At 44.1% G+C, this 13,464-nt stretch overlaps 2 protein-coding genes across 2 annotated transcripts in view; both read left to right on the top strand.

Moving 5' to 3' along the window:
- LOC127347205 (homeobox-leucine zipper protein ROC6-like) overlaps positions 1 to 5,909 on the top strand; it is a 50,615-nt gene extending 44,706 nt beyond the window's left edge. Inside the window, exons 2-7 of the mRNA XM_071829177.1 lie at positions 3,682 to 3,917; positions 3,996 to 4,113; positions 4,205 to 4,855; positions 4,948 to 5,040; positions 5,303 to 5,542; positions 5,649 to 5,909. Coding sequence (XP_071685278.1) covers positions 3,682 to 3,917; positions 3,996 to 4,113; positions 4,205 to 4,855; positions 4,948 to 5,040; positions 5,303 to 5,542; positions 5,649 to 5,909 — 1,599 coding nt within the window. The remainder of the gene's footprint in view (positions 1 to 3,681; positions 3,918 to 3,995; positions 4,114 to 4,204; positions 4,856 to 4,947; positions 5,041 to 5,302; positions 5,543 to 5,648) is intronic.
- Positions 5,910 to 5,926: 17 nt separating this feature from the next.
- Positions 5,927 to 7,098, top strand: LOC127348637 (homeobox-leucine zipper protein ROC6). Its single transcript, XM_051374593.2, has 2 exons — positions 5,927 to 6,345; positions 6,505 to 7,098. The coding sequence occupies exons 1-2, from the start codon at positions 5,971 to 5,973 to the stop codon at positions 6,922 to 6,924; spliced, it is 795 nt and encodes a 264-aa protein (XP_051230553.2). The 5' UTR covers positions 5,927 to 5,970; the 3' UTR covers positions 6,925 to 7,098.
- Positions 7,099 to 13,464: the final 6,366 nt, after the last annotated feature.

The raw sequence follows: 13,464 nt of genomic DNA, 5'->3' as shown, positions 1-13,464 counted from the left end.
CTATTATTGTAATGAGACTGGATCATGTGATCCTTTATTTGTAAGACAATTATGGTATGTAATGAATGCTGTGTTGTGATATTAATCTATTATGTCTCGCAAAAACAATATTCCTGGGATTGCGAGGAATGGCATAATAGGCATCTGGACTTAAAAATCCGGGTGTTGACAGTTGTGCAATAATCACATGTCTTTTCCAACTAATAGAGATGGGCTACCCTCACTCCACGCGCTTTTGGCCTATGTGTTGATCTCTCTCTTGGTGCCTTATGGCCCGCCGAATATACGAAGTTTCTAGCACCCAATACTCAACAAATGGTTGTCAATAAATACAACAATATACAATCTTCCATCAATGAAATAATATCTATTAGGATGTGATGACTACTTCACGGAAATTATAGAAATCTTAGATAAGATTCGGCGTAGCACCTTTTATGGTACGCTACGCTACCAGTGGGGCGCACTATATATTTTTTTTCCATAAAATTATAAATGCATACATTGATATCCGAGTTATACACAACCAAAAGGTGAAAAGTACATCTATTCATAATATTTCTTGCCAATATTAAAATGATATACTCCATTTATACGCTTTCCGAGGTATCAATTGAAAAGTACGCATTTATTGCTCTTCATACATATCTCGTGCCGGTACCGCGCAACCAAAGCATATTTTCCACGCGGGTCATTTATATTTGGAGATAAATTAATGCATTAGGCGAAAAGATCATGATACAGTATGGTCTCCAGGCCTTTAAATACCGGTAGGGACAACCAGTCTGCACCGCAATAGTTTGAGGACCCCGTTCGAATCATCTTGTAGGTTCGCCATATAGTACTACACGCGCAAGGACGGAGAGGGCAAAGAGGGAGAGCACAAGGGAGGAGAGCACAAGGAGGGAGAGCGCAAGGAGGGAGAGCGCAAGGAGGGAGGGCGCAAGGGCGGAGAGCAAAAGGACGGATAACTACTGAAGTCAGAGGTATTTTCCCGTGGGGTAGATTATCTAATATAATTGTTACTTGTAAGATTTTGTTATTCTGAATTAGTTTTCCAATGTGTAAAGTTGAATATGAATACTTGAGTTGATCCCACATGCTATGTGGATGATATATATGTAGTATAGATCGATCTGAATTTTGTAAAGTTAACTGTGGATACATCAAGTAGAAAAATACATGTCACCGGAACTATGGGTATCTCGTGTGATTGTGCGTTATTTAACTGAATGATGGTGTATCTTAACATGGATTCAGTAGATGGATAAATACTACTTTCTTTCATGTATGTATGTATGACAATTGTATCTCTTTGAAGATGGATAATGATGGTGTATCTTAACATGGCTTCAGTAGATGGATAAATACTACTTTCTTTGATGTATGACTATTATATCTCTTTATAGGAAGCAATATTACCTCAAGAATGCATTATGAAGTTGTATTTACACATTAACAAGATCTTAGAAGTAATTATGACTTCGATGAAAGAACTTTGTCTTATGTGTTAGTAGTATTTCTTCACATGTAAGCTTCAAGGTCTTTGTTGTTACATTTAGGGGAAGTTATGGTTTATCACACATATCTAAATGTGTAGCTACATCTAAAATGATCATGTGAGACATAATTAAATTTTTTTTTTGAATTTATCAGTTTCTTTATAGGAGTAAACATCACTTTATTGCCTTTATCACTAGATAATTAGACATATAGGTCATGTTTGAGAATTAACGACAAATAAATTATATTATAAAACTATTATTTTACATAAAAACGAACATGTTTGTGGGTCGTAAGTTTTAGGTTTGATAAAGTAGAGGCAAAGTCTCAGTCGATTCTTCAGCTGTTTGATGCATGGGATTTATATTTTTCTATAAGCTGCATCTGATACTATATAATTATGTTATTTTCTAAAATTGGGATCAGCAAAACAATTCCATGACACCCACTTCTTTTCCACGTAATAACACCAAGATAGAGTTGATTTTATTTGGTTTTGAACTTTTCATAATTCTCAATAAACTGAACAATACAACCTAAACAAACCAATGTCAACATTGTAAATATATCCTCCATATGTTTTCTTCTGAACATGGTACTTTTAAGTAGTCAACTATATATCGAACAAAAAATTACTTTGTTAAGCATGGAAAAATAGATAAATAATTTATGTATTGAAGCTGCACAATTTTTGTGTGGTAACTATTTATTGATATGATGCATCTTTCAATTTGAATTTTGTTAGGCTTTGTAGTTTATTTGGGATTCACCATCTTCATAAATTCTATTCTAATTTCATAGAATTATATTGTGGATCCACTTAGTCCTTTTTTCTTTTTCTTATAGAGCAATCAACTGAGACTTCACAATTTGTTAAAATGACATATTATGTGAACGTAAAATTCTCTATGTGTGCAGTTGCAGATTTTGTAAGTTACTTTTCCATGGTAGGATGACTATAGGTCTGTATGTATTTAGAGTTTCTCTAACATCAAACTGTTAGAAAGACTCATTATGTATAGATACATGATGATTATGTCGTTTGAATCCCCCACACAACACCATATCGACTTGCCTTATAAAGAGGTACCTGTGTAACATGCGCGGTGTCCAATTGCAGCTCTTTAGTATATACAAGCAACTACTGGCCAATCTAGATGGCTCCATTCCCTTGTTATGGCTCATAAGTTTAACTACGTTTACATAAGAGGGAAGTAATATGCATCTCAAGCAGTGTTTGCATTCCCAGAATGTTAGTTGCAGCTATTCCTGACGGAAGTTTCATATTTATCATATGTCAATTATATAACTTCTCTCATGTGTGAGTTTAAGGTTGCCTTTTTTTTACATTCTCGCTATCATTGTTGTTGTAGAGTTTTTTTTTATTAAAGTTGTATATTCCTCCTGTGTCACGATAATTTCAATTTACATGTATAATATTATTGTTATCTATTTTTCCTAATATCCACCGTCAAAGTTAGATCCACACTTATTGTTGTGCAATCATTTCCTTTTTATGTGCAATTTTGTATTTGTATTTTATAAGGTTAATTAGTTCCATATTTTAGTATGAAAATTACATAGAATATTATTGTTTATTTTCCAGTTGATAAATAGGATGATGATATGACCTAATTGGTTGGATATTTATCACTTTGATTAACATACGTTAGTCTATAAATTTCCTATTGACTGGTTATAAGTATTAGACATTCTTGTCACTATGTTTCTAAGTTGGCATTGCATCAATTTACTTTTATATTTTCTATCTTTATTTTAGAATTTGAATCATCGAAAAAGAAATTTCCATCAGTATTATTTAGACCACTTTTTTTTTGAGTGTTACATGTTGTCCATAGAGCCATTTACAATAGCCAGATGTGGCAAATGATTTTTCTGTACTAGCCCGATTTAAGGAAAACATGCATACCAATGGAAATAAAGCAGTAACGTGCAAATATAAAATGAAAAGCATTGCGAAAGGGCATATTATAGTCCAATGGACATCCAATTTATTGGATTGCACAAATAAACTTTCAAAGGCTAATAAGGAAGCAGTAATAAGAGGCATATATACATAAAAAGTACCATTGGCTATAGATTCTACTACATTACCTACACTATTACCCTTCACAACAGCTGGATAACGTTGTTTGCATGTTGGTTTCTATTTATCAGGTCAGCATGGATGGAAAATGGTACGGCAATGTGCATGATGAGCTCGACCTCACCATCCCAAGCGACGACAAAGACTCGTTTTGGGACAGTGTGTCCATCGATGATGATGATGATGATGTAGAAGACCCTACGGATGAAGACTATACTTGTGCCTCGAGTTCTAGGAACAAGAGGAAGTGGAGGGCAAGCAAGCATTCACATCGTCATAGCAGAGACCAGATTCAACAGCTTGAAGCGTATAATATATACACTTGATTTTGTTTTTTTCCTTAACCCAAACATGATATAAACAAATCCACTCTGGTGATATGCAGCACGTTCCTGGAATGCCCCCACCCTGATGAGAACATGCGTTTGGCCCTTGCGGAGAAGCTTGGCTTGACTGTTCACCAGGTCAAGTTCTGGTTCCAAAACCGGCGCACGGCAAAGAAGGTAGTGAATCTTTTTATGCCTACTATATTAAGCAATACAAATGCACATTTTATTTCGAAAAAAGCATGCACCTGATAATTAATAAATGCAGAACCAGCATGGCAAGGAGAATAATAAGATGCTCCGGGAAGAGAACGAGGCGCTACAAGCTGAGCATGAAGCCATCAATGCAGCGTTGCTAAAGAAGATCTGCCCCACTTGTGGAGGCCCAATGGTGCCCCGTAAGGTGAGCCCGGAGATCCAGCGGCTGCTCCAAGAGAACGTGAAGCTCCAGGAAGAGATGTTACATGTGAGGGAAGTTCTCGAAGCCTCCCGAAAGGCAAAGAAGCCCATGCCCGGCAGCTACAGCCAACTCGCAGCCGATCTCGACATCAACGACAGTGCCAGCAGCACGTCGGTGATGAACGCTGCTCTGCCACCGCCCCAACACCATGCTCACATGCACCCTATGGGGCAGGGTTGCGTGCGTGATCACAGCGGCACCAGAGCCAGTGTGCTGCCCACCGCGCTTATCTGGCGACTGCTCGATGCACGGGACGAGTTCAGGATGATGGTGAAGAAGGACGGCATCATGTGGCTTCCGACGCTGGACGGCGACGTTCTCGACTACCCGAGGTATCACCGAACCACGTTTCCAGGTATACTCGGGCAATGCCCACCGGGTTTCGGCGCGAATGGCACCCGTGACAGTGGTCTTGTTAAGGGCACTGGACCCGAGCTTGTCCACATCCTTACTGACGTGGTAACACACCTAAATATCTCATCCATAATGTTACGCTAGCCAATATGTGATGCCAAACATATATCACCCCTTTTTTTTTTGTTTGTTTGCAGACCCGCTTCTGTGTGGCGTTTCCTGGTCTCGTGGGGAGTGTTACCTCCAAAAACATCCTGCCCACTAATGCCAACCATGGGCAAGTTCAACTGGTACGTTCTAATGTACAACATGATCTACTCTGTTTACTGGCTATGATATGGCAAACGCGGTGAATGCTACATGCATTTCATCCATTGGATTCACTATGTTCTATGGTTTGCGATTCGTGCTGAAAAGTTCCATTCAGTTTCACAAGTATCAGGAATATCAAACGTATTGTTATAATGCAACAAAGCTGATTGATTCTGTGCACGGGGACAAAGTAATTTCTGATGTTATGGCTGAGTTCTTAAATCCTTGTCGCACTTGCAGATGAATGTGAATCTGACGGTGCTGTCGCCAAGGATGCCCATTTGCAACGTGATGTTTGCGAGGCAGTGCGTGCTGATCGATACAAAAACTTGGGCCATTGTGGATGTCTCTGTAAATGACATGTATGGGCAAGGTAGCACATCTGGCGCCAGTACAGGGATCAACGGCGGCGTGCCCATGGCCTGCAGGATGCTGCCGAGTGGATGCCTCATTCATGACCTGAACAACGGTCACTGCACGGTACGTACTCTGCCAGTACGAACACCTAGAATATTTGGGCACGCTCATGTGGATCGCTCCTCTCATGTCGTCGATCAGTTGCACACATTCATTATATTTGTTGCAGGTGACATGGATTGCGAACGTGGAGTTAGACAGCACCGTGGTGCCGGGGCTGTACCTTCCGCTGCTCCGCTCAGGCCACGCCCTCGGCGCGCGCCGCTGGCTCACATCGCTGCAGAGGCACTGCCAATACCTCGCCATTCTGCGCTTAAACCCAACTCGCTACGTCGGCAAAACATGTAAGCACCTACCATCATATCGGCCAAAGAGAAAAGAACTAATACCACAACAGAAATATATATGGATCCTAATCCTTGGGTTCTGAATTTGTTTTTGCAGCATGCGCCCCCAAGGCGAAAAACAATGTTCTGGAGCTGGCGCGGAAGATGACCGCACGCTTCTGCGCCACCCTTTGTGGCGCCGGCCCAGGGGGGCAGCCATGGAGCAGCGTTGAGGAATGGCGCGGCAAATGTGCTGGTGGCATTGGCCGAACCGAGAGCTTCGAGGTGGCTGTGCGCGTCGCAACTCTGCACACTGCTGCTAACAATGCACAGGGACTGCAGGCTGGACTTGTGGTCTCCGCTGCCACCACCGTGTGGCTTCCTGGTATTCCGGCCAATCACGTCTATGTCTACCTCTGCGATGGGAGTCGCCGTGCCGACTGGGACACCTTCTTCAATGGCGTGCCTGTGCAGCAGGAGGACTATTTTGCGCCCATCCAGTTTCCTCCTCATTACGCCGTCTCCGTCCTCCGCCCTGAGGTACACAATTAAGCTGCATCCTAGCTAGTTTCACACATTCTGTCGTCTTTCATTATATATTCTCGAGAAATTAACCTAGCTTTGTTGTGAAATTATACTTATCTACCTCAAAATTCTAATGGAGGTCCATTTTTCATCTTCCTCTTCAATTCATCGCAGGCTGCTGACGGAGCCACCCACAAGAAGGTGATGCTGCAGCAGATGCGCGGCGACCAATCGTGCAAGCTGCTCGCGTACGCTCCAATTGACGAGCAGGCCCTGAAGCAAGTCATGCGTGGAGGCAGCCACGCCGCTGTCTCTCTCCTGCCCTCCGGGTTTGTCGTCCTCCCTGACGGCCGCGCCGACGAGCGGATCCATCCAGGTGATAACAAGCGCCCCTTTGGTTCTGCCACCACGCGCTACAGGAACAACGATGGGTGTATCGTCTCCGTTCTGTTCCAGAGATTCCTGGGCGGACCAGCACCGCAGGAGAACATCACCAAGTACATCATCGACCAGCTCGGAACTCTGGTGTCCCATTCCGTCGTGAAGATCAAGGAAGCCGTCCATGCCAGAGTCGTCGTCACTGTCACCGCCTGATAGATGCGACTTCTAGAGTTTGGGATTCATACTCCCTCGAATAAAAGACAATCAGAATAAACTAAATTCTAGACTTTATTTCAAGTTCCTTTCAAAGACTAGATGGATTGGAGTGCCTTCAATCCATATGCTGTAATAAGCATTGCACGGTACGTGCAAATGCATTTGCGTTTTCCAAACAAATTTATCTAATAATTTTCAATTGGACTAGATGCAGTGTTTCTTCTTATGGCCGTGAAGTTTTAAATTTATTTATTTGAAGCGTTTGTTTTGTCTGGTGGGTTATTAGTGGGCAACTTGGTTCTTTCCTCGGCTACGTTTTCTACCTTGCATTTTCGTGCAAGCTCATTTGGACGAAGCTGCTTGTTTTGAAAAGTTCTTCTATTCCTTTCATGGGAAAAGTGTGGTGGAGCAGGTGCGCTCCACGCACCCATCCCTTTTTTCACTTTTTCTTTTTCATATCTTTCAAATTATATAATATTTTGATTAGATTTTTTGCAGGTCACTTAGAAATAACAAATATAATGCGGAAAAATATTCAGGAATTTTTTGTGCAAATTTAAATTTTAAATTATTTAAAATTCAAAACAAGTTCCTGATATATTTATATACATAATGACATAAAAAATCCAAAATATTTTCCCATAGTCTAGTCGATCTGCAAAATTTCAAGTTCAAACATTATGTGGTGTGAGAGATATAAAAATAAGAAGTTGTTTGAGATGGAGAAAGAAGAGCTAGCACGGTGATGCAGTATAGACGGTGTAGATACTGGTGCGCACCAAGCACCTGCTCTAAAAATCACCTTTTCCACAGATGTCAAGCAACACAGGCTGCGATCGAAAGGACTGGTTTCTTGGGGCTATGATTGCTTCCAGAATTAAGCGCACACCACCATCTTTTGGTAGTGTTCTTCTGAGCTGCAAAATTCACATGCATCCCAGCTGATTGGAAGCAATGCCAAACCTCCTTGGTAAATGAGCATTGTAGGGTTGATGTGTGATGCCGTCTCTAAATTTTGATCATAGAAGGTGCAGGCCTCATCATGGGGCCAATCTCTTTTACGAAGCCAATCTCCAATTTCTGTTTTGCAACAATAGCCAAATAAAAAACTGCACTTTCCTTTCTACCTTTATCTTACATGTCTGTCCAAATCCAGAAGGCACGGCCTGCCTTTTAATTGCAAATGATATGCAGAACAAGCAGAGCGTATTCACTATTCCGTCAGAGGTTAATCATCAGTGAAGTGAAAATCTCGCGTGTCAGGCAAACACTAAGCTCCGAGTTTTATCCCACAGATAGCAGAATTGGTACTTTGCAATCCTTGTGGACAAAAAGAATTTTTTCATAGGGCTAATCTAAACAGATGAGGAGCAGAACATGCCAGCGCCTCTACTTGCATCTACCATGGTGGAGCTAGGCAGAACGTACAGTGCGGGAAGAATCAAGGCCTTGAGTTGGCTTAGTGTTTGCCCAGTAATCATCTCAAGTAATCTCTATGTCTGGCTCAAATGCTAATGGAGCTTCCCTGGCTGAGCTCGATTAGCTGCCCAGGGCTGCCAGGAGCTATTCCAGTGATCATGGCAGAAAAGCTTTGTCGTTCGGTCCTCAATCGAAATGGAGGAGTCAGGTCAGTAGCTCCCAAAAGAGTTGGTGCCCCATGCCAGGTCCAGCAATGAATATCCCAACTATATCATCTCATCTCTATCTTAGTGCCCTGCTAAAATCAACAATACATTTTATGGCCAGCCCTCCGAATTCTTTGGGAGAACAAACCCCTTTTCCAATTAACAAAATATTTTCTACCAGGAGTCTCTTCATCAGCATTCCAGGGAAACCCTCCAGGAAGCTTGTCAATATTTTCTATAAACCAGCTGCCAGGGGGGAGGCCAAAGGTAGTAGGAAGCAGTTGATGTGATTACGGAGCTTACAAGGCGCAGCGGAGCAGTTCTGTCCACCCCTTCCACGCTCTCAGTTGCCCGGCAATCCTGTCCAAGATAGGTTGCAGCTCTGCTCTTGTATGCTTCCTTGTACCTAGCTAGCGGCAGTCCTAGGTAGCGGCAAGGGTAACACTCTTGTCCCCACTCTGAATTCAGACAGTGTCATCGTGGTTCGGATTGGTGTAGGCAATATGGAATGCCAGGATATTCTCCAGAGATGTCCTGACGTGTTTAGTGTCCTGACGTATGCTCTGGCTGACGAGCAGGCCCTGAAGAAAGTCATCCATGGAGGCAGCCACGCCGCTGTCTCTCTCCCGCCATCCTGGTTATTCATCCTCCCTCATGGCCGCGATGACAAGCAAATCCATCCGGTTGACGCCAAGCACATGAAGAATGATGGGTGTATCATCTCCGTTCGGTTAAGAGATTGCTGAGCGGACCGCTACCGTCGGAGAGTAAACGACACATCCAACCCAATACTCCACCAACCAGAAAGCCAAGCAAGCGAGGTCTCCACCGGCAAGAAAGCAAGGAGTTCTCAGTACTTTCTGTTTTTTTTTTCCTTTAGATGTTGTAGTGATAGGGGCTTTAAGAAAACTCACTGTCTGGGTTTGAGCTTAGTAGAAGCACATAGCGTATATTAGTCGAGATCTAGCTTTTTTTTAAGTGGGTGAGATTTTTTTTGTTCCAAACTCCTCCAAACCGGAACCGTATTCCGTTATCGAAAGATAATAGAGAAAAAAAAAATTCTGGCACCGAAGTGTCCAACTACAAAAGAAAGCATAATGAAGCGGTTGAGATGGAGCTCAATCCAAATAGCTCGTCCAGTTCCCGTACTAGTCGAGCAAAGATCTACTCTCGCAATGATATATATATATATATATACTGAAATAAAGATTTACTAACGTTGTTGCGTTTGACAAGTCATATAAAATTCAACGGAACAAAGGACACACCATACGATCGAAAAATAAGGACGATCAAGATCTTACTGAATTGAAGGAAATAGTGCTGATGTCACTCACAGTCGAAACTAGCAAAGGACATCATCCAACCTCGAATACCCCATTTTAAGTGAAAACATTTGAATTATCAACTGAAAAAGAACGACCAAATATAATCCATTTTAAGTTAGAGTATGCTCCCCTACTTTCATGGATCGATCAACCATTTTATCACCGATAAGTTTCTTCATATATTTTTTTCACATAGTAAATGACATTATCAGTTAAACTACCATAATCGAGGCGATCACGCAAATAAGTTTTCCTCTTACCAAGTCCTTGAGATTGGAACAATAATCTTCTATGTTTTGATGGAACTGAATATCCTCTTCCCAATTAATACAATCTCGATTTTCTTCACGCGGTGTCATTTTTCTTCTGCGAAGATATCTATTCCATGCCCTGCATTTTGACAAAGAGTAGTAAGACAAATCAAATGTACTTCGCAGCAAGCTATTACAGGGGAACAGAAAATTTAGAAGAATTTAGGTAAATTAGAAGGACAACTTTTACAGTAATTGAAGAATGGATAATTTAGGGCTTGTCGGGATCGTCTTATTCCAGTTACCTTGGGTTGGCATGCTGGGATTAAAAGCGGTCGGCTGTGGATGATCGGGTCGGCGGCCGGCAAATGCAGATGCCGGCAACACAGTCTGTCCGCGTCTCGCGTCGTGGAGGAGTCGTGGGGAGGGCGGCCGAGTGGAGAGGTCGATGGGAATTAGGAAGAGGTACCGGAAACCATGCGTTTCTGTGATTTCCTTCTGATGGGCCTCTAGTCTCGGATCTCTTCTGATGGGCCTCGATGTCAACATGAGATGAGCCCTGTAACTATACGATCGCTTCAGCACGTACACATAAAACAGGCGCTCGATTCTCAAAACAAAAAACAAAAACAAAAACATAAAACACGCGCTCCATAAAACTATCGCTTCAGCACGTACACATAAAACAAGCTTACCCCAAATTAATGTCCGTGAACTTATTGCGGTAGCATGTTGGTACATTTGGTGGATTAGAAGACGGCGAACCCATGATGAACCGGTGCCACCAGTTAAGTATAGGGCCACATCTATTCTGGAATTAACAGCAAATTTTATCAAATCATGTTCTCATGGTGCAGCTCCAAGTGGCGCAAAGTGAATGCGACCCTGTCAAACCATGTCAAACTTAATGTGGACGGGGCGTTTCTGGCGGATGAGCGTGCAAGTGCAACAGCGGCGATGATTAGAGATGATAAGAGCCGGTTCCTTGCAGGATCATGCGCCTTCCTGGAACACGTCGAATCGGCGGTAACCGCAGAAGTGATAGCTATGCGTAATGGCCTGGAGCTGGCGGTGAGTTTGGGCTGCAATAGGGTCGAAGCTGAATCTGATGTAGTCGATGTTATTAATGCATGCAATGGCGAGGAAATATGGTGGAGCTCGGCGGCAGCGATCTATGCCGACTGCATTTCTTCTATCGCAATCTTAGGGAAAGTCGAGTTTAGCTAGGCACCGCCCTAGGGAGTCAAATGATTCAAAAAAATTCATGTAACTGGGTCAATGAACCCCTTATCTGTATTTTGAGCAAGCTACTAGCTGACGTAACTATCCTGTGATTGGAAGCGGCAAGTTTCAGTTCCTTACCAGGATACCGGAGGGGACTGAAAGGTTTTTAATGAAGCGACTTGCTGAATTAATATATTATGATTTCAAAAAAAAACTAGGAGTGTGGTTACTGGATCCATCATTACCACGGGCGCGGGCATTCCGAATCATGCATATCAGAGGGCTCTCTTGGAGTTGGAGACCTATTTTCTGGTTGAAGCGTTTTCTCGCGATGGCGATTTTCTGTGCGACCTAGGTCACGATGGACACCATCGTCGCGGGCGGCTGCGTTCTACAGCGCCTGGCAAGATAGCGCTGTTTTTGTCCCCACTTACGGCTCGTTTGGTTACAGGAAACCCGGCGGGATCCCGGCATTTTCCCGAGGAGATTTTGCCCCTAGTCCGGAGGTCGGGAAAATAATCTCAGGCCCCTGTTTCTGCCTATTCCCGGCAGGGAATATTTACCCGTGGATGTTTGGCCAGAACAGCCAAACGAGCCCTTAGGGTTGCTGTCCTCCCCCGGTCTACTTCCGGTTGTGTGTCTCCAAGTTCCCGCTTAGAGTTCCAAGTTGTTCCGATCTGGGTAAAGGTTTGGTTTGCTCGTGGATTTCTAGTATGTTCACTGGTTTCTCCTCTGGAAGGCACCGATCTGGTGAGAAAGTGGTGAGGTGATTGCGGAATAGTCTGTTTGAGTTGTTTGGTGTTGGGCTTCATACAAGTCTGAAGGGTTGAGGAGAACTGATAATTCCAATGAATCTTGGCGTCCATTAAACCGTCCCCCAAACGGCGCCGGATTGAGCGTTTGGGGGACGTTCTCCCCAGCCGCGTCCCCCAAACGCCTGCCCCCAAACATTAAAATATTTTTTTTTGCATTTTTATTTCAATAAAGAGGAGAAACATTCCACAAACTAATACATAATTGGGAACATGGTTTACACGAAGACATACTTTGAAACATGGTTTTCCACAAACTAATACATAGTTTGAACCATGGTTGACACAAATATAAAACATTGCAAAAAAAACTAAACCTAACTAGGCCGAGCATCGAAGGTTTCGTGTGTTCGCTACCATGAAAGAACACTCGAGGGCACACCCGAGGGCACACCCAGTCACCCAAACTGGAAAATCCAGCTAATGAGGGTGCCCCTGTTGGTTTTTCCGAGGAAGAAGAACAACCAGAAACCTCCGCGCATATATTCGCTGCGAAACAACAACACTCTTCAGTCGTCGTCCTCCTTGGCGCTGTCTCCGTGGTAGTTCCGGTGGAAACACGTCTCGTCGAACACCTTGACGCTCATGTCCATGTCGCCAAAGTAGGAGAACACGAGCACGAAGCCGGCTTCGAGGCGGTGGTACCACGCGAACTTCTCCCAACCGATGTGGAGGTACATCTTGCCGCGCGCGTCGTAGATCACGTCGACGATCCACCGGCAGCAGCTGCAGGCATCCTCCCGCAGATGCAGTGAGCCCGGGCGCGCGTCGCCGGCGACGAAGTCGGCCAAGGTATCCGGCAGCCTCTGGATGCCGTGTGGGTCGCCCTTGAGGATGACGATGAACTCGAACAGCACAGGGCCCTCCTCGTCCTGCATGTCCGACGATGACGACGACGACGACGTCGCAGGCGACGGTGAGCGTGCTGCTCTACCGCGGCCACGACCACGACCACGGCCGCGAGCTCGGCCTCCGCCTCTACCAGCCATGGTGTCAACTCTTGAGATGGTGGCAGCTAGGGTTGGGGAGGGAGGCGCTTTGGTTTGTGTGTGAGAGGGACAATGAGACGCTGCCCTTTTTATAGGCCGGAGGGAGGCGGGGGAGCGGTGGCGCTCATTAACGTCGGCACGTAGAGCTAGGCGCGATGAGACGCTTCGCAGTGCCTCTGCGGGAACTGCACCGTCGCTGCGCGCCAATAACTTCCGTCGCGTGGTAGGCGGCGGTTAGGTTAAAATTCAAAGTGCCGCTGACGCGTCGGTCCTGCCACTCATCGCCTCGCTTTTCGGCGTGTCTGGCG

Source organism: Lolium perenne, chromosome 4 (genome assembly GCF_019359855.2).
Source record: "Lolium perenne isolate Kyuss_39 chromosome 4, Kyuss_2.0, whole genome shotgun sequence".
NCBI lineage: Eukaryota > Viridiplantae > Streptophyta > Magnoliopsida > Poales > Poaceae > Lolium > Lolium perenne.
This window is presented reverse-complemented; position numbering and strand designations above follow the sequence as displayed.

What these genes read in the sequence shown, in the direction of transcription:
- LOC127348637 (XM_051374593.2), top strand. Translation starts at nt 5,971, where the DNA reads ATGACCGCACGCTTCTGCGCCACCCTTTGTGGCGCCGGCCCAGGGGGG. An exon ending in TCTCCGTCCTCCGCCCTGAG is followed by an intron (nt 6,346 to 6,504) that starts GTACACAATTAA and finishes AATTCATCGCAG; the next exon opens with GCTGCTGACGGAGCCACCCA.